Source organism: Eleutherodactylus coqui, chromosome 1, assembly GCF_035609145.1.
Source record: "Eleutherodactylus coqui strain aEleCoq1 chromosome 1, aEleCoq1.hap1, whole genome shotgun sequence".
Taxonomy (NCBI): Eukaryota; Metazoa; Chordata; class Amphibia; order Anura; family Eleutherodactylidae; genus Eleutherodactylus; species Eleutherodactylus coqui.
Window position 1 is genome coordinate 320,300,251 of NC_089837.1, and position 23,239 is coordinate 320,323,489.

Here is a 23,239-nt window from a genome sequence, read left to right on the forward strand (position 1 = left end):
GTCCCCTGATTTTATATGGAGGTATGAATAATTGTTTGGTTACTGACTCATATGGATTCTGATGAAAATAAATTGTTGCATGTTCTGTTGCATGCTGCATTATGAAGGGGTTCTTATTGCCAGAAACGCTATTCTGATGGTAGCCCATCTTAGAAGTATTGCTTTTACGAAAGAATATGGTGCTGTGTAGAGACATCATACAAGGGTACATAGAGTGCCACTGTCATTTGGAATAACTGAAAATCCATACGTTGCCATAGATGCTCTCTGCATATGGCTTTGATATGTATTACCATGAATGGACACTATAGTAGACACAACCATTTGGTAATGTTTTGGACCCAGGGGTATTGTTAAGCTTCAACATTTGGGGCATGTTCAAAGATTCCAGCCTCTGAGTCCCGAATGAGATGTTCATCTGCACTAACTATGCAGATACATGCTCTATGTATACATCCGCATAGTCAGACTCAGGGCCTTTTTAACTGGCCAGAAGGTGCTGGCTCCACTCCATTGGCAGGAATGAAGGAGATTTGTAAACAACTTGTAAGTCTTCCTAACTAATGGGTGAGCATCAAGGCAGCAATTCTGCTTAGCAATTCATAACCTCTACTATCTCTGCCTGCAGGAGGATATTGCCATTACTGTCTGTATTCTATTTGGTAAATAAGCTACAGACCATAAGTATACAGTCAGGATGATGAGCTGTGATCTCCTTCATTATTACTGTGTGACAAGATCCTCTAATCAACTGTGATAGGAGTGTCTGTCTCCCCCTCTGAAGAGCTTGTGTTGTAAGGTCTATCACAATAGAATGTGAGTGGCAGTGACTACTACACTAAGGCATCTTCTCATGGAAGTAGTAGGCAATGCCAGTACAGGAGCTCCCCGCAATGAACACCAAAGGTAGAAAAATACCTGAAGAGTGATTACTGTGAAGCTTCTCAACCTCTGTACTCTTTATTGTGTCTGTAGACTGCAGAAAGAGAATCTTCTAATGTTCCCATGATTGACCTGGGCGTGTTGGGGAGGAGACGAGGCACTGACACAGGCCAGAAGAAAGGTAATGCATGATGAAAAAAGGGCAAGGATGAAAACACACATTACATCTACCCTCATGCAGCCACACCGAGCATATAGATGGGGGTACTGACATGCTCTGAACACCTGACAGGAAGGGTTCATCAATTCATTCTGCTTGCACCAAATTCTGTCCCTCCCATCAGCATGGTGCAACAGAAATTTTGATTCTGACCAGGCAATATTTTTCCATTGCTCAATGATCCAATTTTTGCACCCTTTTTCCCACTACAGCTTTGCCTTTCTGTTTCTCTTAGACAGCAATGGCACACCAACTGGTTGTCTGCTGTTGTAGCCCATCCATGCTAAGGAACAATGAGTTGTGTGTTAGTTGGGCCTTTAGTGTAGTAAATGCCTGCAATTTGCTTGCATCTCTTCATCAAAATGATTCATGGCATCCTCCTTTGACTCCTTTTGTCAAAAAGTTGTTTACATCTACAGCATCCATAGAATCCTAGAATGGTAGAGTTGGTCCAACCCCCTGCTTAATGCAAGATCCTCTTTTGTTGGATGTTTTTCCTCAATCAGACCATTCTTGGTATACTCTCAATACCATTGCATGAGAAAACCCCAAAAGATTGGTAGTTTTTGAGGTATTGGCCCCGGCTAGCCTAGCACTGATGACTATGCCTCGTTCAAAATTGCTCAGATTGTTGGATTTTCTCTTTCTCATGTGGATTCACATTGAAACTGATCAACTGAAAACTTAATGACTACATTTTTTTCTGCACTCCGGGTTCACATGTATAATTTCCATATAGGGAAACTAGTGAAAGGACTAGTGTCTAAGGCCCAATGTCCACTGGCAGACTTGAACTGCAGAATCTGCGCGTGGCACCCACATGGAAGATTCAAGCTGCCAATAGGGAACCATGGGCATCCGCACTTCAATTTACACATGTGGATCTGTTTCTGGATTCCACATGTGGAAAACAAATCGCAGAAGGCTCCAGTTTAGTGTGGTTCCCGCATAGACAGCTTCCATTGAAGTAAACAGGAAAGTAGGAGTTAGGAAAAAAAAGTACTGCACATGCACGTCGGCGCGCCAGCTGGCACTTTTCTGCACACTTCCGCAGTACAGAAAAAGAGCAACCCGGACAGGTAAGCAGGGTCCTCTGCCACCGGTAGGGTTGGATTCCGCTGCGGGCTCCCACAAAATTTGCACGTGCAATACGCAGAGAATAAAACCCATAGATTTCAATGGGTTCTCTCACATAATGCGTTTTTGTGTGCATGCTGAAAAAAAACACAACATGCTCTATTTTAGTGCGTATGTGAGCACCAAAGGTCTCCATAGGAGTTTATTGGGGTGTGCAAATGCGCACATATGAATGTGCGTGTACACGCATACATGCAAACACCGGCACCTCGTTTGGCTTAATAGCCATTTAAATCATGGCGGGGTGATTGCCTCACCCAAGTGAACTAGTGGTGCCTGTGCAAACACTGACAACATTTGGGCAGCCACGCGTGCATAAAAAGACTCCTTCAAGGGGCAAAAACATTGTACTACAGTGTGCGTTTTTGCGCTTGCACTCGTGTGCGGCAGCCCTAAGACCTAAAGCCTTAGACTTCACGATGAGCATTACTACAACAAGTCTGCATGTAACATGTTTCAACTCTTTTCGAAAAACTTTGGCTGCCTTTATTTTAATATCTTTGCAATTTTTATCCCTCCTTTATTGTATAAAGAGAATTAGGTTGAATATGCAAAATCTGTCACTCCGAAAAGAAATCTGACGCTGCAATAGTCCAGACCTCGGTTCTCAGATAAAAGAGTACAGCGTTTCTGGCAATAACAATTCCAATATAATACTAAAGGCAAAGTTGAAAGGGTCAGGGAAGCTGCATTTTAACTTGAATAGTACATATATTATTTATTCAGACAGTAACTGCTGTCAGGACACGGCGCAGAATAAAAAGCTATTAATGGACCACAATGACAGGAAAATTAAGCTGAGATTCTGCTGCTTTCCCAGAATGAAGGAGGCTACCATCTTAATGCTTTCACACTGGCTGGCTTTTACACAAGTCAGACCCATCACACACTCAAGCATTGTTTTAGCTTCCTGAATGAAGAAAGAGATGTGTGCATCACTGCTGCGCTCATTATCCAAATCACTCCAACAGTGTAATACAGAAACATTATTAGACTTACTGCCGAGAGAGAATCCGCAAGGAAAGAATTTTCAATGTACAAGTAAAAAAAAAAAAAGAACTAAGCCCATCTCTTATAAAATCCGAGTCGAGTATGAGTGCGAAATAACCCAGAAGCACTTTAACCAGGCTCCAGAGGCAGGGACAGAAGATAATACAGAACACACTAACCAGAGGTATTATGAAAGTCGGCATGTTTTCCAGCAAAGTGATCAAAGAAAAATAATGCGTCTATTTCTCGCTACCTATCTGATTACTTTATTTCTCTCTCTAACTCTCAGGAGAATAGTCTGAAATCCGAGGACCCAATGCATCAAAAACTCATTAGCTGTCATTAATTTTTAAATAACTGTGGCTTAGTTTAATGTAGTCGCTCTTTATACAATTCTCCAGGTTCTTTGCACTGATCTTTTTTAACATGTACCATGTAAACGGAGACATTTGACGGAATAAGCTAATGCTGAACTGACTATGACAATGCAATAAGCCAGACATACATATAAAATAGCGAGGGTTTGGCAGACCGTTACTTCCCAACTCCCCCATAAAAATGCCTGATCTGGCAGGCCAGTTTAAAGAGAGGTTAAGAATAGATGTTGACAGACACCTTTATCCGCCACTCTTTTCTCCAGGAGGGGGAAAGATTGGGCATGTTGAAATCCCACATGCCTGATCCCTGTTTCCTCTGACAGCAGACATTGTGGACAATCAGTTTGACCCTATATAAATTACATTATTTATGAATTTGAGGGATGTTAGTCTTATGTTTTATTCTAATCTTATTCTATAATTTGTTATGATTACTAGAGAAGGGTTGGTGATGCAGGGATTTATTCTGATTGCCAGATTTGGAGTTAGGATTCCCCTAAAATGAGGACAGTTGGGTCTGTCTTGTGGAGTTTTTTTTGTCTTCCCCTGGATAAACATTGTAGGATAATAAGCTGAATTGGATGTGTGTGTGTCTTTTTTCAGCTTTAGAACTATGTTACTATTGATAATCTAATGCAAAAGCTTGTAATGAAAGTCGGCATGGTCAAAGTGGGACCCTCTTAAGGTTCCAAGTTCTGGCAAGATAATTTTGATACAACACGGTACTTAAATGGCCACTCTGGCAAAAACACATTTTCCATCCCTGGCCCCTCACATGATTATTTGTCACACTCTGTATATTTATGTGTTTTGCAGTCACTTCCATCCATTGCAGCCTGCTGTCTGATGCTTATCAAACCCCATCTTGATGCTGAAATTTCTCTGTCTTTCACTATTCTGTGCTAGCAATCTAAAGGAAGAATTGGCACAGAATCACACGGGCAGCTATAACCGCTACTATCTCTGCCTGCAGAGGGACATTGCCATTTCTATTCTATATGCATCTAAATAAGCTACAGATCATAACTATACAATCAGGATGATGAGCTGTGATCTCCTTCATTATAACTGTGTGACAAGAGCCTCCAATCAAAAGAAGTAACTGTGATTGGAGTGTCTTTCTTCCCTCTAAAGAACTTGTGTTGTAAATTCCATCAACAGGAATTATGCTGACTGAAAAACTGATTAATTTGAAAGCACATAACCCCAAGTAAATCTGAGCTGGTCAAAATTGAGATCAAATGATCCAGCTGAGAAGAAGGACTCCAGGAAGTTTCAGATAGAAAGGAAAAACTAAACAAGGTAATACTAGTTGACTTACATATAATGGCAGGCTGCTACATAATGAATGAAAAAAAAAATCACTGGAGTGGCCATTTAAGAAGACAAATCTATCTGAAGCTCTACAGCAGATCACTTGCTGGGTCTAGAAATAACTTGTCTTTACTTTCTGAAGCCATTACATGTTGTGGATTCATAACAGCAGAGTGTAAGATACAATTAAGAGTTGACATGTACATGTTCAGTATCACTGCAATATGTATTGTAGGCCTACACCCAGGCTCGAATTGGCCAACATGAAAAAAAGTGGGCCCTGAGCAAAGTGGGTTCCAAGCCCTTACTTACGGATTGGCTGTGAGGCTCTATGCTACCTATCTATACTATATACAAACTTGGCTAGTTTAGCTAGTTATATAGATGCATAGGCTGGCTGAGATGACATCTAAGTGCACTGCTAGCACAGCCAGTATCCCCCTTCCTATCTCCTGGGCCGGCTTTATTAACATAGCTGCCCCCATTACCAGACATCTTGCAGCTTCCTGCTACCACCTGTGGCCTGGCATTACCTGAGCATTACTTGCTCACAGAGGGGCATGAGTCCATGGTAAAGGCCAGGTGGCAGGCTATTGAGAGGGTCAGGCTGCTGGCTACAACTTAGTAGCTATCTCCTACGGTACTAAGTAATTAAAATACATTCATGCTCACATTCCCTTCCGCTTCTACAGGGAACTGTAACTCTCAGCATGCTCTGACAGCTGCAGACCCCCAGGACCACAAATAACCTTTCTAAGCGTGAGGTTACACACAAAACATGCAAATTGATTGTTAAAGGCCATGAGTAAAATTGCTGTTCGCCTGCAAAACCGCACAGACATTAAAAACTACTATTTTGTGGTAAAATTGCATATCAGTGCACTTTAACGCTATGCATTGGCTGCGACATGTGATCTCACCTTTTACAAGATATGCCATGAATGCTACCTCTGGAATCCTCACCTACAGGGTGAATGGGGGGCTACCAACTCCCACCCGTTGCATTCTTCATATACTTCACAAAAACACAGCCACCTTTCCATTGAAGTGTATGGAGAAAGGCAGTGGCCGGGAATTGGTAAACTCGGATCAAATAATATTTGTATGTAGCAGGCCCCTAGAATAAAGTTTACTGATGGGCCCCAGGCACCCTAGTCCGGCACTGCCTACACCAAACATATTTTAGCATGATACAAGTTGGTAATGTGTCCCACATTAACTGACATACTGAATATATTGTGTGGCTAATGATAGTGCAGCTAAAATGTGTAGCTGCTCAGAGGGATCTATCAGGTCTTTAGTGTGTTTTTAGCAATTGGAGCTCAACACTGATTTGTTGACACATGCTATGCAAAAGGGAAACTTTTTCAAAGACTTCAAAGAGAGATGGGTTGCGCAATATCGTCAACTGAAAACTATACTCACTCATGATCTGAAAGAAACAGTATTAGATTTGTAGATGTCTCTTTGAAGACAGAATAACTTATAGAACAGGATGTTCAAAGTATTATATGGGCCTAAACCCTGCCGAAAGTTTATGTATCATCACAGAGTTTATAGCATTCGGAAAGAGCAGAGGGAATATTAGTTGGCAATTCTTATCACTAAAGGACTTAGCACTAGAAACCTAGTAATACTAGACTATCTGATCATGACATAGCATGCAACGCTAGCCTACACTGGATAAAATATATTATTGAAGGGGTTTTCTGTAATACAGATAGCCATCCTTAGTATTGGTTATCAATACCTGATCAGTGTGGGTCTGATTCCAAGGACCGCAGTCGATCAGTTGAATAAGGGAGCAGCAACTCTTTAGTAAATCCCTTTAAAAATTTCAGTAATCAAACATCAACTTAATATGTTCCCATTTCTTAGCTACTCTAAGGTATAGTAGAGTCACATATAAGCAACCCAGGCTTCCAGACTACAATCATACAAAGGAAACTGCTGGATGAAAGTCATGATTGGCAACTATGTATCTTTTGTAAGTTTAGAGTATTTCATCAAGTTACATGTCTAATTCCACATGCATGTAAAGTGGCATCCAACTTTTCACAACTCTGCTTTATTTAACCACAATTTTACCTGGACCCATGAATGTGTCCTCTAGTTGCTAGCTTCAACAGCAAAGTCAGCCAATGAGCTAAATAGCTGTAGATGATATCACTAAATATACAATTCTTAACAAGACATAATAGAGGACTTTGGTCTAGTCACACATATCCATGTGATGAAGACCCATGAGTTTCAAACAAAACTGCTTAAAGATGTTCCCTGTAATAGAGTTTCCATGTTGAGAGCCACATATGTACCAACTGTATTGCAAATACGTGCTTTTCATGCATGTGCTTAGTATACCTTCTTGATAAAACAGCTTTTTACAGTAAAATAGCTAGAGACTTGCTTTACTTGCAGGAGTACATTTGTGCAGCCCTATATTAGGGTACAAGCTCGCTGATAATACCTCTGTCCAATTTACGCACCAAAAAATTGGCTTGAAAATCAGACAGAAATAGTAGCCTTTCATTTGGATGGGTGGATGTGCGCAGGGCTTTTTTACTTGGACTGATAGTCCAAGTAATAAAAAAAAAATCCCAGCATGTCCTATTCTTGTAGATTTTTAGACGAGCATAGTACATGTCAATGTGCCGTGTTCAGCACATCGGACGGCACGAAGTCAGGACATCTGAGTGCTGTTTGATGCGAGTTGCTCCTGAAAATCTAGGATGCAACTATTAAAATGTCTGTGCATGTGTACCGTTAGTCTGACATATATTCAGTATGTATCACAGACAATTATGTTAAATACTGAGCTTAATCAGCACAAAACTATATGTAATTTCAGCTAATTGGTAGTGGAATCTTGTGAATTTAAAGCATACCTTCACTTTTACAAGCAAAATGGTTATAGTGCAGAACTTTGCAATATAACTGTTGCTATAAATCATTGCATTAGTGAATTTTGCTGTTAACTCAAAGCGCAGACCAGCTAGTGCTGTGGATTGCAGTTAACGTGACAGCATATTACTCTACTTCCTAGGCTACCAGCTTCAATGCAGGAGCCAGGGCTGTGGCATTTCTATAGTGCTGGCTCCTGCACTGAACATGGTACCCTAGCAAGCAGGGCAATATGCTGTCTAGTGCAGACCGCAGCACCTACATCTGCATTAATACATTATTTTATAAAAATTATTATATTTCAAAGTCCTGAAACTGGAGATACAGTAAGCTTGAAGTACTTGTTGACCAATTCTAACAAGTGAAGGACATTCTAGCTCTTGGCACTTTCGAGAAGGACCATTCTTGATCAAAATAATTCTAAACAATTCCAGGGCTTGTCCTGAATCTTCAATATTTCACACAAGTATCAGTGAGATTACAGAAACAGATGTTGATCTATTGGTTGAGTTATTCCCAAAATTGACTACGAAATTTACATAAGTCAGGAGTTCAAGTCAGAAAAAAATGTATTTGCCCCTCCCAAACCATGGCAATCCAACCAGGCCAAGCCCGTACATTGTTATAGCCCTAAAGCTTTCCAGCAGAAAACTGTTCCTGGAAATTTGAGATGAACAAAGTGGTGGAGGGTGGTGGAACCTTGGCTGACAACCACAATCAACCACACTAGCCCCTCTTTTATTATTCTCAATTAAATGTTTTCTCTGAATGACTATCCAAAACGGCTCAAAATATATGTGGTTACATTTACAATAACTACTGTTGCCCATACTGACATTCATCTTGCTTATAGTTTCACACACTTCTGAAGAAAGTTGTAGAACTTGATACTTGATGATGAAGTTTCTATGTTTGACAATGTCACTGAACAAGAGCATTTAGTTATTTTCCTTATCTTTCATTTTCTCAGATATTTCTAGATAATGAGATTCTGGCTCGAATATCTTAAACGCAAATCAGGGGTTTGGCAGCTGCTTGGATATGCAATCTGCTTGGAAACCAGATAGCTGTTCTTCTTGCTATAGTATTGGAAAATAGTGATTATGGATCTCACTAAGGAAAGCTACACAAGAATAATGAATGACGATATTATTTATTAGCTTCTTCCCTTTTTTGTCATTCGTTCGGTTATCTGAAGAAGAATGCTTATGATGGTGCTTTATGATAAGAAAAATTGATGGACTTTGCTATTCTCTCTTCTAATCTCATTCAGTCAGGTTAAGATGAAAACTATAAATGACTTGACAAGAATACACTAAATAGTAATAAACAATTAGTAATAATTAGAGATGAGCGAGTATACTCGCTAAGGCACATTACTCGAGCGAGTAGTGCCTTAGCCGAGTATCTCCCCGCTTCTTTTTAAAGATTCGGAGGCCGGCGGGGGGCGGCGGGGGAGAGCGGGGAGGAGCAGAGGGGAGATCTCTCTCCCCTCTGCTCCCCCTGCTCCCTCCCACAACTCACCTGTCACCCGCGCCGGCACCCGAATCTTTAGAGACGAGCAGGGAGATACTCGGCTAAGGCACTACTCGCTCGAGTAATGTGCCTTAGCGAGTATACTCGCTCATCTCTAGTAGTAATACAAGGTAACAGAAGTTAAGACAATGCCCACTATATGTAGTGTTATTACTAAACAACTTGTCATTCGGGTCTACTTTCTAAAACAATATGCTACCGATTCACAGTGCATATACTGTACATCCATTTACATACTGTACTAGAAATTGCCTGTTTGTTGTCTGCCTTTTTTTCTACCTGCTAACCTTTTACTTTAATTTTTTTAGGTCCAGTATGTCATCGTTAGTGTTGAGTGAACAAAACCAGTAAAAACCTGTTTCACATTAAACTTCGCTAAAGGTTTGGTGTAGCACAAACCAGAACTGAGCTTTTAGCAAAGTTCTACCTGAACACAGGATTCTCCTGGTTCGATTTTCTCAACACTAGTCCTAAACACCGATGTATAACACTGTCTGAGAGCCATAAAGGCCCTGCGAAACACTTTGTGTTATACAGGGCTTTTCTGGCTCTCAGATAATGTTATTCACCAGTTTTAGGGGTACTGGTGAACTTCTGATTTGGTTCAAATGAATTCGGACCAAAACAAACTTCCTGCAAAAGTTCGGAGAACAGGTCAACCAAACTTTTCAAAAGTTTGCTCATCAGTATTCATAGTGCTCTGGGTCACATTAAAGATGTGAATGGATAAATACCTGTGGTAACATTAATTATGATAAAGCTAAGATACCATGCAAGATGACTAAAGCTCAGATGTATGTTGGTGGCAAAGGTGAACTGGTTTATAGAGAGATGTTAGAAAATTCAGCAGATCTAGAGAGTATATTTATATTTTGGATTTATGACAAAAGTTTCTGCTTCAAATCTGTACATTGCTATGTATAAATCAGAAGCTGTATTGCTTATTGCTCTCTGGGGTGTGACAAGGTGTAATATTTGGCAAAAACATTACGGAATATCTTATGAAAATTGTGACATTCTTAGGTAAAAAAAAGGATGAACAGCAACATTCTACATGTTAATATGGCCCCAAAGATCTATATTTATTTGTTCTTCAGGGACATCTTTTCCTCCCACTGGTCACGAAGGAGAACAGGATAACACATTGCTAGATTGTTCTGTAGAGAAATCAAACTGGCATTCAGCAGTATGTGTAAGTATGAGGCAGCATTCTGCATGGAAAGCCGAGCACAATTTGTATGCCACATCTCATAAGCCTGGATCAGCTACTGAAAGTCCATCATGTATATTTGTTGTGTCAGGACCGTTTGAAGGGGCAACGGGAGCAACTGCCAGCGGCCTGAAGTGCACAGGGAGTTTAGGTTGATTTCCCCACAAGCCTAATATGCTCTCACTGCACACATGCAGGCAGACAAATGGTTTAATGCGCCTGCCATGTTGGATTCTACTTAAACTCTCAATGTCTTTTAATTCATTTAAAGACATAGGAGTTTCCAGTTTAAGCCTTTTGTGAATCATGAGTGAAGGCCGATTGTTACAATGTATCACTGTGTACTAGAAAATATGTCCACTGCTCAAAATGTAAACAGTATAGTTTCAAAAACATCATACACAGATATTGTATGACTGCTTTAGGGCTCAGACACACGGGCGCATCTGGGCCCGTCTTACTGCACATACGGATGACTCCCCCGCAATGGAGCCGGTCAGGTGTTCTTTCTCTGCACCTGCAGTGCGGCCGTCTTATCCTGCAATAACACGGGCGCATCGGCGCCTGGATGCGCCCGTGTGACTGAGCCCATAGAAGGATGAAAATTAGGAGCAAATTACTTATGGATGTAACTATAACAGATTTATGCTGAGATGTAAAAGATCAAACTGGACCACCATGTTTTCAGTTTAGGGTCTGTTGAACTAAAACTCATCACGAGGGAGCCAACTATTGGGTCCAACTGCAAATACCTGCATAGTTAGGCTGGGCTCACATGAGTGTAAGTTTACCACATCTTACGCACATGATGTAAGTCTGTCTTATAGGCTGTAATTAGCAGGCAATTAAATACATCACCTTACACTGTTTTGCTAAATCTGCATGTATGAATTGTGTAATACACAAGCACAAAAAAGAACACAGCAGGTTCTATTTTGACGCATATTATGCACGAGAGAGACCATTGTTCTCTATGGGAGTACAATTAACGCCACCCATAGGCAATTACATTGTGCATGGGTGGCGAATATACACCCCGTTGTTCAACAACGGCACAGGAAATTTAAACAAACAAAAAAAAAAACCAGAAAGACAAAGTGTGTGAAATACTGTTTGACTCCACAGCTGTGATTCACGCAAGGTTTTACGGTCGTGTGAGCCCAGCCTTAGTGGAACAGCAATACTAGATACCACCTTTAAGCACTTACTATAAGCCTGGACTGAACCAAGATACCTTACGGCTCCAGGATTGCGCTTCTCATTGATCTATTAGGGTGCCTTCATATGTAGCGGATTTACTGTGGATTTTCCCCAGCTAAAAAAATCTGCGGGAAAGTCTGAACTATCTGGTGCGGATTTCAGTGCAGATCCTGAGCAGAGTTCACTCTTTTAATTGAATTCAAATGAAGGTGTGAAATCAGAGGATCCTCACTAGAATCCACATCCAATAATAATCACCTGTTTTTCTGTTGAGGGTTGAATATACCTGTGCTTTCATTAAGAAATACATTCAACTTTGTCCGAGCTGCTTCTTTATCACTGGTGTAAAGGGTACTGGATGTACAAACATATCATGGATTTTTTTGTTCTCGTTATACCCCTAAATACATGACATCTTGTGGCAGCAAATAATTTAGCATTAGCCAATAAAACAAATACACACACACGACCTCAGTCAGAGGAGCGTTATTTTCCCGCATCTATAGATACCATAAAACCTCGGCTCTATTAGAACCAAAGCTTCCCAATTAAAGCAGTCACATGTCCATTTTTTACAAGCCAAAAAAATTTGCTCCGGGAAAAAACAATGCAGTTTTCGTCTGAGCTGATGCAAGTTTGACAGTAGAAAATCCTACTCTCAAAGCCCTAAATAAGCCCTAGCTGCAGGGAAAAAAATAATAACTAATACATCACCTAGAAGCGCTGTCAGCTCCAGTGCGTCTTCTCCTCACGTTCCAGGCACTCTTTTTCTTCATGTTCTTCTGGCCGGGGATTGAAAAATACCCACTTCCTTGAAGTGCTACCTCTGATTGGCTGAGCACTTTGACTAATCACAGCCATTCGAAAAAAATTAAGAAGAACAGCATCAGGGACCTGGGGAGAAGCGGAGCCCAGGACACCGCTTCCAGGTGGTGTGTTAATTTTTTTTCTCAGCATCTAGGGCTTTTGTTTCGGGGTAGGGCTTATATTTTAAGCCCCCCCCCCCAAAAAAAAATCCCTGCGGAGTTTCCTTCATCCCATTGCTTTTAATGGGACGGCAGCAGCACCGGCCCCATTGAAAGCAATGGGACAGCATCAGGCTCCCTTGCCACAGCTGTGACAGCTGTGGCAGATGATTCCTTCATCCCCGTTGTGGCAGAGGAGCGCATCTTCTCCCGTTGCGTTTCATTGGGGCTGGTGCTTCGGCTGCCACTGGCCCCATTGGCAACAAGGTGAAACCCCTGTACGTGACAGCATCCAGGGGTTTCACATCCAAGGAATTCCCTGCTGCAGCTGTCACAGCCACAGCAGGTGATAGTGATCCTCTCCCATTGCTTTCAATGGGGCCGCACTATATGTGTGAATTTTAGGATTGTGTGACCGTACAACAAATGCAAATAAAAAACATGTCTAACGCTTTGGTCACGAGTTATTTATACATGTGTTTTGCGTTTCGTTTTCACAGACCTATACATCCGTTAAAAAAATGCTAATCTGACTGAGCCCTCAAAGATATCCATAAATAATAACAAATATTGTGCATGTTTGTTGGCAATCCTTCTCATTAGCTCAACTATTGGTATATAATTATGACTAGACCACATACATATATATATATATATATATATTTTAATCAACTCTGATCCAACTCTTATATGCTATCATGAGCTCAACGCACTTAACCCATCGGAATGACTTGGTGCTGGAGCAGAGCAGTTATGGACTGTCTGTTCTCAAGCATCTACCCATTCTTGACCACTACACAACCGATTAAGTAGACAGAATATGAACTGCAGACTCAGAGGCCCTCATCCAAAATTCTTAACAAATGCCTCAAGTAAATGTTTAAGTCACTATTGGAAACATGGATTTCCCCATGGACCACCAGCTTATTGACCAAACATGGACACGTATAGACAGCATAAAAATAACAAGCAGACAGATCTGACTATTAACCCTTTGCAATGCAATTTTGGATTCAGGGTTTCCTAGGGGGCTTTCTCTTTCTGCCATTTTATAATGGCGCCATCTGCTGGTTCGAGCCAGTACAGTGGTATGTGACTTGCTGGAGAGGCCCCCGACAACAGAGTGGCCAGTAAACTACAGTAAGAATACCCTGTCAGGCATCTTCCAACATCGGAACTGTACAGGCTTCTATCAGTATGTAGGAAGATCTCATACAGGGAATTGGAAAGGGTTAAAAATCTAAATTAATTGAGGACATATCAAAAACAAGGTAGCCATCCTGTTGGCCAAGTTAATGTCCAAAAGAAAGCATTTCTTTACTAATTCAATAAGAGCTAGTATGATCAGTATACTAGATAAAGGTTTTTCCCCAGCAACAATCAGATATTTTCCTATTACCGAAATTCTGAATCAAAATTCTTCGACCATTGTGCATAATTTTTGTCTTCTAATTTCTACTGAAAATTAGCTAACAACTTGAAAAGGAATGCCCGAAACACAAAAAAATGTTAGAACAACTGAAAAAACGATGACCTGCGAATCAGATTTCTATTGGTCAAAAAATGACCATGGGCGCACCAATTATGAGTGCTTATTATATCCTACGTGTGGTGGTGTTAGGTAATAGCTACAAAATGAGTGGCTCATATCCTTTTAGTCCACCAACTGCTTGCCATTGCTTATAGCTCGTACATGTCTGCTAAATATAAGAAACACCTATATTTTTCGTGGGCCATTACCAATGGGAACAGAAACAGTTTTGAAGAATTAAAAATTCCTCTCTTTTCAGACGTTTTTCAGTTATGGTTTTTTTCCCTTAATCTGTCTGCTATTAGCGACTGTTCCTACCTACCCTGTCAATTCATTTATGTACATAAAAGTGTACTGCTATAATAATCTAAATTTCCCAAGATCCTTTTTTAAAAAGGAAAATAAAAACCCTCCTTCAACATAATTGTAGAAAATCCTTTGCTATCTTGTGATATGTCAAGGTAATTGGTTGCTTTTTTAATGTTTCCAAACTCTTGGTTTCCATTAATCCCTGGAGATATTTTGCAGAGGTGAAAAATAAAAAGTAAATACCTATAATTAATACACACAGCAACCCCTAAGTTCTCCCTAAGGAACTGAAAGTTGTCTAATCTCAGCATGATATAAACCGAAAAACAATTTAATGTGTTACTAAACCAGGGTGAAAATATAGTCAACAAACTTATGAAGGCAGCCTAATATCATCTCTACACAGACTCTATGACTTTAAACTCTTTACGGAAAAATGTCAGGCTGATGTTGTCATGCTTAACTTATTTTATATGCTTCTTTAGTAAGCTGCCAAAAAGGAAATGCAAAATGTCTTCATCTTCAGAAATAAAAAAAATATATATTTTCCTGTTTTTTTCCACATGTATTCATATAGAACTCATAGCCTGTGCTCATAATTGTTCAGGCCCGAAAATAATATGTAACTATAGCAAAACTTGGAATTGGGCTGAACAAAAGGTATAATTGGACGTTCCAGGGTTGCAGTGGGAAATCAGTAATAGGGTCCTTCAACCATCATGTATCTTTTATAGTACTGGTCTCCTGATGCAGAGAAGAGGGACGTTTTTTGGTCCCCCTTGGGGTTCAGAGACCAGGTGAAATAGCAACCTCTACACCCTCTATAATTATATCTAGGGACTTCACTCTACCACAATTACCTTCAACAGAATTCTGTACACGAGAAGCTTATGAATACCCTAGTCTCCACTCCATTCTCTTCTCTGATCTTCCAACAATCTCTATTATATTTTCCATTTTTTTCTTTAAGAATTCTTTTTGCTTTTGTGTTGAATGGACCTGACATCAGGGCTGCAATTGCAACCTTTGCTCCTCTTATATTTACACCCTTTCTTAGGGACTGTGACAGTAAGATTCAATAGCAATTCTACAGAAAATATATTTTGTGTACATAAAGATTCTGGTTAGCTATACAGCTAATGATCCAGTCTGCCATCTCTTTCATAGCTGAACAAAGCAAGATGGGATACAATGGAATCTCCACTGAATTGTGATCTCTGCAGCATTACCACAACCAAAGAGGTAGAGATTGGAGATTGATAACTGTACAATTTCTGTATGTGGTTGTGATCTTTCAATCTAAATGAACTATATAAAGATAAAGGGCCTATAGAAAAAAATTTGAAAATCAAAAAAAGTTTGAAAAGTCAAACTAACTATAGTGTTGGAATTCATTTAACACTATAGACACTATAGAAGAGATTCAGTAAATTCTAGGTTAGGTCTCATTCACACGGGCATATGCAATTTTGTTCTATGAAAAATGCCTCATTTTCAAGGCATGTGTATTTGGTGAGCATTGGGTGCGTTTCATGTTCACTGTGTTTTACACGCAAGAAGACGCAAGGGATACCAGTGTTGTCAAGACCAACGGAAGGCATGGTGTGTTAACTCCTCCCCCTTCCCACAGTAAATATAGATACTAATATGTATTAATGCATATTCACTCTAATTAGTTTACACACCAATAGACTTTAATAGGCAATTTTGGGCCGTGCAACACACATCTGAATACACCAATCTAATTCAATGGGGCGGTATTCAGTCAATAGAAATATGGACCAAAAACAGAGAAAAAAAAATTTGACCATGTAAAAAATTATTTGGCTTTAAGCTTCTTCAATGAATTAATCTTAGTGATAGAGATGATGTAAAATTGTATTCACATTACTCTATCTAGACATAGTCTAGAATAAAAAGGGACACCTAAAACATATATTGTCTTCAAGAGATTTCAATGTTTGTCTATCTACACACATATCTGCACAGCCTCATCTGAGTCCATACCCTTCCGAGTGCTGCAGGTGAGGGAAAAGCCTCAACGAACAAGCATTTCAGCTGATACAAGGCAACGATACTATTACATGGCGGTCACTCAGATGACTGGTCAGTTGGTATTGTATTACATGGACAGTTCTTATAAAGTGGCTATCCATTCTGGCTCATATTGGGGTTCCCTCTTAGAACATATGAGCAGTGGTGGTTTTCATGATACAAACTATTTAACCAACTGTGGGATGTGTCCAGATGCAATCATCTACGAGTGTCTCAGTAGGGGATATGTAATGACTATAGTTCTTTAGGGAAACAACAGGAAAATGGGACTTCAAATTAGGCACTTTTTCATAGAAGTTTTAAAAGGGGTCTTATAAAAATTGCAGGTTTCCAGTTCACAAACATCTTTATAGATGTGACTAAAATGAACTTGACAAGATGTAATAGAGCAACCTGAATTCAAAGATGCGGCATATGTAAATTTAAGAACTACCCACAACTGGAAACTTTGTGCTTTATATTAGTGACTCAATCACTGCCAAGGCTTGTAGTCTTATAAAATAGGGCTATTCCTTTTTTACCGGACAGTCTCAATTACAGGTATTCAAAATGATTCAATATACTATAATCGTAGCTGCTGCATACGCTTTTGTATGTCAACCATTTATCTTTGGATGCCTTCATATTATTTTATGGACAACAGGAATAGGCATCTTTGACTTTGCAACCATTTGAATGAATGTCACACAAAGCAGATATAATGTAGGTCAATGATCCCTTTAAGCTGTGCGCTCTGGAAAGAAAAGAGTTAAACGGGTTATCCAGGACTCCTTATGATCTGTTCGGTGGGACTTCGCTGCTCCAAATTTCTGCTGATTAGCTGTTTGAAGAGGCCACAGCACTCAGGTGAGCACCACAGCCTCTTCACTGCATACCCAACACAGCACTCTACATTTTGCAGCAATGGTGCTTGGTATGGAAGCTCAAGCCCATGTACTTGAATAAGATTAAGCTTATCTCTGGCCAAATAATAAATAAACGGGACCTAAGATGCCTGAGAAGAGGTTAAAGCATGCACCCCAGCACTGCAGTCTTTTCAAACAGCTGATTGGTGGGAGACTCAAATAGTGGGCCACCACCAATCAGGTATTGTTGACCTATTCTGAAGATAGGTCATCAATATTGGAGTCCCGATAAGCCCCTTTAAAACATACTAATGAGGATTAATAAGTCAAATAAGAGCGCAGAGTTTGGGATTTTTAACTCTTTCAGCTCCAGAGTGCACAGTTGAGAGTCAATGGTGTGGTATTTAGTTTCATTGGTTAAAGGGTTTGTCTGAGGTATTTTTTTTTACTTACAAAAACTGGTTCCTCATGCAACAACATAACAAAGGCATATACTCACCACTCCCAGCTTCTCACTGTGCCCAGCGCCGCTGCTATGGGTCTCCTGTGATGTCACAGATTGCAGCGGCTGATTTAAGGGATGTCACAGGCTGCTCTAGCCAATGATAGAGTTCAGCGCTCAAATAATCGCTGAGTTCCATCATTGGCTGCAGCAGCCTGTGACATCCTATACACAGGCTGACTGCAGCCTATTAACAAACATAAACCGAGCAACTTTGCTTGAGATTCAGGGACCCAGGAGAGGTGAACTACTCAGACAACTTTTTTAACCATTTATTACCTAATGGCAGTGAGTGGTACTTCTTCCTGTTGCAGTACAGTAACTTTCTGCTAGTAGAGGACAGAATGACAGTGGAGCTTGGAGGTTTAACCCTTTGCAATCCAATTTTGGATTCAGGATTTCCTAGGGCGCTTTCTCTTTCTGCTTTTATACAATGGCGCCATCTGCTGGCTAGAGCCAGTACTGCGGTATGAGGCATGCTGGAGAGGCCGCCGACCACAGAGTGGCCAGTAATATACAGTAAGAATACCCTGCCGGACGTCTTCCAACATCGGAGCTGTACAACCTTCAATCAAAATGTCTTTAGACGTCAGACAATGGATTGGAAAGGGTTAAGTGTTTTCTTGTGGCTAAATGGGGAGCACAGTGACTGTTAGACCACTCTCACACATATCATCAGCAAACGCTGCAATTTTGATCATACCGCTGGTTACTGCATCCGACAGTGGTCTTTAACGCACCCCATCATTATGATGGGTGATGAGGTGTGTTAAATAGCGTGAAAGTAGAGCAGAGCTGCATTAGAAAATGTGGCATTCAATCACATGTCTGAGAGGCCCCACTGAAATCAATGAGAGTGTTATACCACAATTACGGCAGCATTTTAAACGCCATGGTAATCGTGGTAAAAAATGCATGTGTGAGAGTGGCCTTACTGTTATAGGAAAATTGTGGTCGGCAGTGTTATGAAGCTTCAAAGTTGGTATTTGTACATACTTCCCATATTTCCCAAAAACAAGAGCAGATATACCATGTTTCCACCCAAAATAGGACCTAGCTAACATGCCCTCCCCCCAAAAAATCAATACTCACCTGGTCTGCAGCGTCCCGATGGTCTCCGGCAGCGCTGCGGCAAACTGAGGGGTCCTCTCCGTCTGCTATCTCAGTTTCTGCTGGTGACGGGGCTTTGAATACCCCACCTCTAGCAAAGTGAGCACTGTAATTGGCTCATCGAGCGCCAGCAGGCAATCACAGCCGGCGCTCGAGGAGCCAATCACAGCCATTCAGTAAAGGAGGCGGGATATTCAAAGTTCTGTCACCAGGAAGAAGCTCAGCTGTGAGACAAGGAGGACGCAGTTTACCGCAGCACTGCCGAAGACCATTGGGAAGCATCGGGACACCGCGGACCAGGTGAGTATAAGACTCCCCGCCCCCCTATGCTGTGTGATGGGAGATAACTTGCTTCTCTAAAAGCATGATTTCAGAAGATTTCTATCCCATATGTGTATTGTGTGGCCACCTAGCGATTGTGTTGTGAGCTGAAGCCTTTAAAGGGTTTTGCTAGCATGTCATGATATTGCATTGAATTGTTTTCATGCAGTCCCTAATAAAATTAGAGCTAAGATAAGCGTGGACACATTTGTAAGCATAGTAGATGTGAGCACTGATCCCCTGATCGCACAGTTCCTATGAGCTGCGCTATATTACTGCCATTATCAAGGCTGTAATCAATCAAGTAGATAACACTGGAGAGAACATGGGAGTCAGCATCCAAGGACAACACGGACTTACAGTGAATAGACTTCCTGCCTTCTGACCCTTGACCAGAAAGACCAGCGACGGCTCCTGCTAACATGTAGGAAAGCCGCCCTTCAGTGAATAAAACTGATCTGCTTCACCATTATTTTCGGACTATTAGATGCACAGAAAAGTGTGTCTAATGGTCTGATAAACAGAGGACATAGCTATGACTATAATCGTGCACCTTTCACAAACACCTCTCAGATATTTACCCCATGTACTTGACAAACTGTACTTCATTTAGAAAGAACTAAAAACCAGATCATAAAAACCAGATCCAACATCGACAGAGTTAATTCAGCTAAAAACGCAGTACAAGGTACATTTAAAAAAATGCCTGATTGCTGAAATTCTCTTCCTCTAAATTAAAACATGAATATTTCATGATAAAAAATAAGGTTCTCCTAGAGAGGCAGTAACTCCAGCTGCACCTCTCCCTCGTTGAGCGGCTTAAATTACTGCTGAAAATGGAATATGAATGTTATTAGCATGCGATTAGTATTTTCATTTGCATGGCACTCCGAGTCCTTATTGCCTTGGGGGGGTAGGGGAGGGTGGAAAGATGAGTGGGTGCGTGGCACCCATTGCTGTCTGGCTGGCCTGGTTTTACACACACACACAAACTTCTCTCCTCACTTACACACACAACTAGGTTTTCTGGCAGACCACTGGCTGTTCTTTTGGCATGTGATTGTCGATTGTCCAACCAGCTCAAATGCTGGCTGGCACTGGAATACCAGAGTATCTCCATGTCGGAATCTTGAACCTTCTCTCGTTCCGAATGCTGGAATTCCTGGGTCCCCACAGCTCCCCTGGTCTATTTCTGAAAGACAAGAAAAGAATGGAATGTACTGAGAACATTTACTTGTTGTAGGGCAATTCCAACTTTGAAGGAAGTTTTAACTACCTTCTACAGAGGTTCCATCACCTCTACCACCTTGAAAAAAGGGTCATCATGTATTTTTGTTAGCCATTAAAAGGTATCATATGTACAAGATTACTTGGTTTCTCTTTCTGAGAACAATCACACTTTACTCTACCACCTTGTAGCCCAATCATACCGTTATATATACGTTGTACATCTCTTGCATATTGGCATAGGTTTTTAAGCAGTGGATCACATTTACACTAAAACAAATGAAGAATATAGCAACGATCAAAGTCAAAAAGCACCATCGTCTGACATTTAGAGGAGAAGAATGAGCTAAGGAGCTACAGAATGCTCAGGTTCAGAAGCAGCTGGTGTTAAGTAAGTTTCCTATTCTATCATACTGAGCGGAGAGCAGTAATCAAACAGACACAATATTCTGTTTGTCTTCAGGCTTTTTTGCTTGATAATTTTTAACCACTTGAGACAAAAGATGGGAAAGAACTTTGCCTCAATTACCTCTTACATCCAGTTACATAAGATGTGTATTTAAATCACATTGTGCATAATAAACTGCAAATATTTCAGTACCAGGACAATGATAATTATACATATGTCTGCATACAATAATAAAATCCACAGAACTTCTTAGTTTTATGTAGCAAGTTCTAGTTCTTCCTCGGTAAGTATGCCTTTAGTTTTCACTTAAACAAGTCTTTGTGTAAATCTTTACAGAGATGTTCCCAAGCAGTGAGCCTTAAAAGTATGATTCTGTAATGAGAACCATTATGGTGATTTATTATATGTAATAGGAACAGATGTTTTATATTCATATCTCACTGTGCAATGGTAAAGGCTAAGAAGTAACTGCAAGGAAACTAGTACAGATCTTCTTCCTACAGTACTGAGTTAGAAGGAGCTGTCCAGCCTGACAGATCCTGAAGTGCTTATGAATGTGGGCATAGTTGAATCCAGGATTAGTTTATATTGCATTTAATACTGACATTACAATCGAATAGGTTTGCGAAGCCTGGAACATATCATTTAAAAGGGTTGACCAGTTTCTACAAAATGACTCTCAGCTGCAAATAAAAAGCTGTTCTACTCAGTAATTGTACAATTTTTCAAATTGTTTTCCTATTCAAGATTTCCAAGTGGTGCTGCGGGACCAGGGTGTATGTAAACAGCTATAGAAGCAGTAATATAGGCAGGAGTAATGGGATGCATTACATTATTGCTATGTCTACAGCTTCCTATGCTTGCACATGAGTATACTGTAAAGAGCATGCACAACAACTGATCTATCGCTTCTACATGTATGTGCATGCACAAGCAATGTAAAATGAAAAAGTTTAGTACTGTGTTAGCCTGCAGAGTAAAGTGTGATTGTTCTCAGTCAGAGAAACCAAGTAATCTTGTAGAAATGATACCTAACAAAAATACATGATGTTATAGCGAGCTTTAATTCGAAAAGGTTCGAAAGCTTGCATTAACATCATGTATTTTTGTCAGTCATTAAAAGGTATCATTTCTACAAGATTACTTGGTTTCTCTTATTGAGAACAATCACACCAATCAATGTAAGGAACACATATATTCTCATAGAATGGTAGAGTAGGAAGGGACCTCCAGGGTCATGGGGTCCAACCCCCTGCTCAATGCAGGATCACTAAATCATCCCTCCATTACTGCTGCTTACCAAATTCACAATTTGGTAAGGTAAGCTGTAGGTGGAGAATGATTAAGACCTTGCCTAATACATTTTAATTTCTATGCTAGCATAGCAATTATGTAGGCAGAAATGACCTGGCATGAACATGGCCATCAACAATTATATGTGTAGCAAATAAGAAAAACAGCATGTGACTGTAGCTCTAAAGATAAAGTAAAACATTTAGAGAGTTACTTAACTTCATGTATGGATTCTACCTCTATGTATATAAAGTATAAATTAGTACCGAGAGGCATATGTTTTAGACTGATGTTCAGCCAGAACTTTTCTATGCAGCAATTATCTCACAAATGCACTAATGGCCTGGTAGTTTATATCCTTTTTATACTTCCTAACTAGATAAGTACACAATTGTATTTAACACCACTGGTATATTTCTGGCTAATATGATGAGACCACTTGCAGATTAAATTAATAAAGAAAGGCACAAAAAAGCTTGGGGAGCAATAAAAGACCTGATGAAGACGGGCCGCAAAGACTGCTCCTTATGTTTTCTCTTAGCAGTAAAGTTGTATCCAAGTTGTTTATCTGGCTAGCATTTTGGAATGATTAAGTAGTCTTTCTGGATCCCATGCAGCAAAGAGAATTCTCATGCATAATTTTCTCATTATAGTCATAGGTCAGCAATACATAGAAAACAAGTTTTTTTGTGTCTCCAGCAAGATACAAATGCTGAAATGTTCATGTACACATTAAACAGTGATTGTGTACTGTAAATCATTACATACATAGGATGCATAGCTCTGCATGAAGTTTACACATAGCAATTTTAATCATTATGCTCTACCAAGAGGCTCTTTATACTTCATTAAACTATAAGAAGAATAAGATTTAAAGTAAATTTCATCAGCATTTTTCAGTTGGT

The 23,239-nt window shown here is 40.2% G+C and overlaps 1 protein-coding gene across 1 annotated transcript in view; it reads right to left on the reverse strand.

Moving 5' to 3' along the window:
* CSMD2 (CUB and Sushi multiple domains 2) overlaps positions 1–23,239 on the reverse strand; it is a 948,969-nt gene that overhangs the window by 272,261 nt on the left and 653,469 nt on the right. The window contains exon 13 of the mRNA XM_066586981.1: positions 20,415–20,597. Coding sequence (XP_066443078.1) covers positions 20,415–20,597 — 183 coding nt within the window. The remainder of the gene's footprint in view (positions 1–20,414; positions 20,598–23,239) is intronic.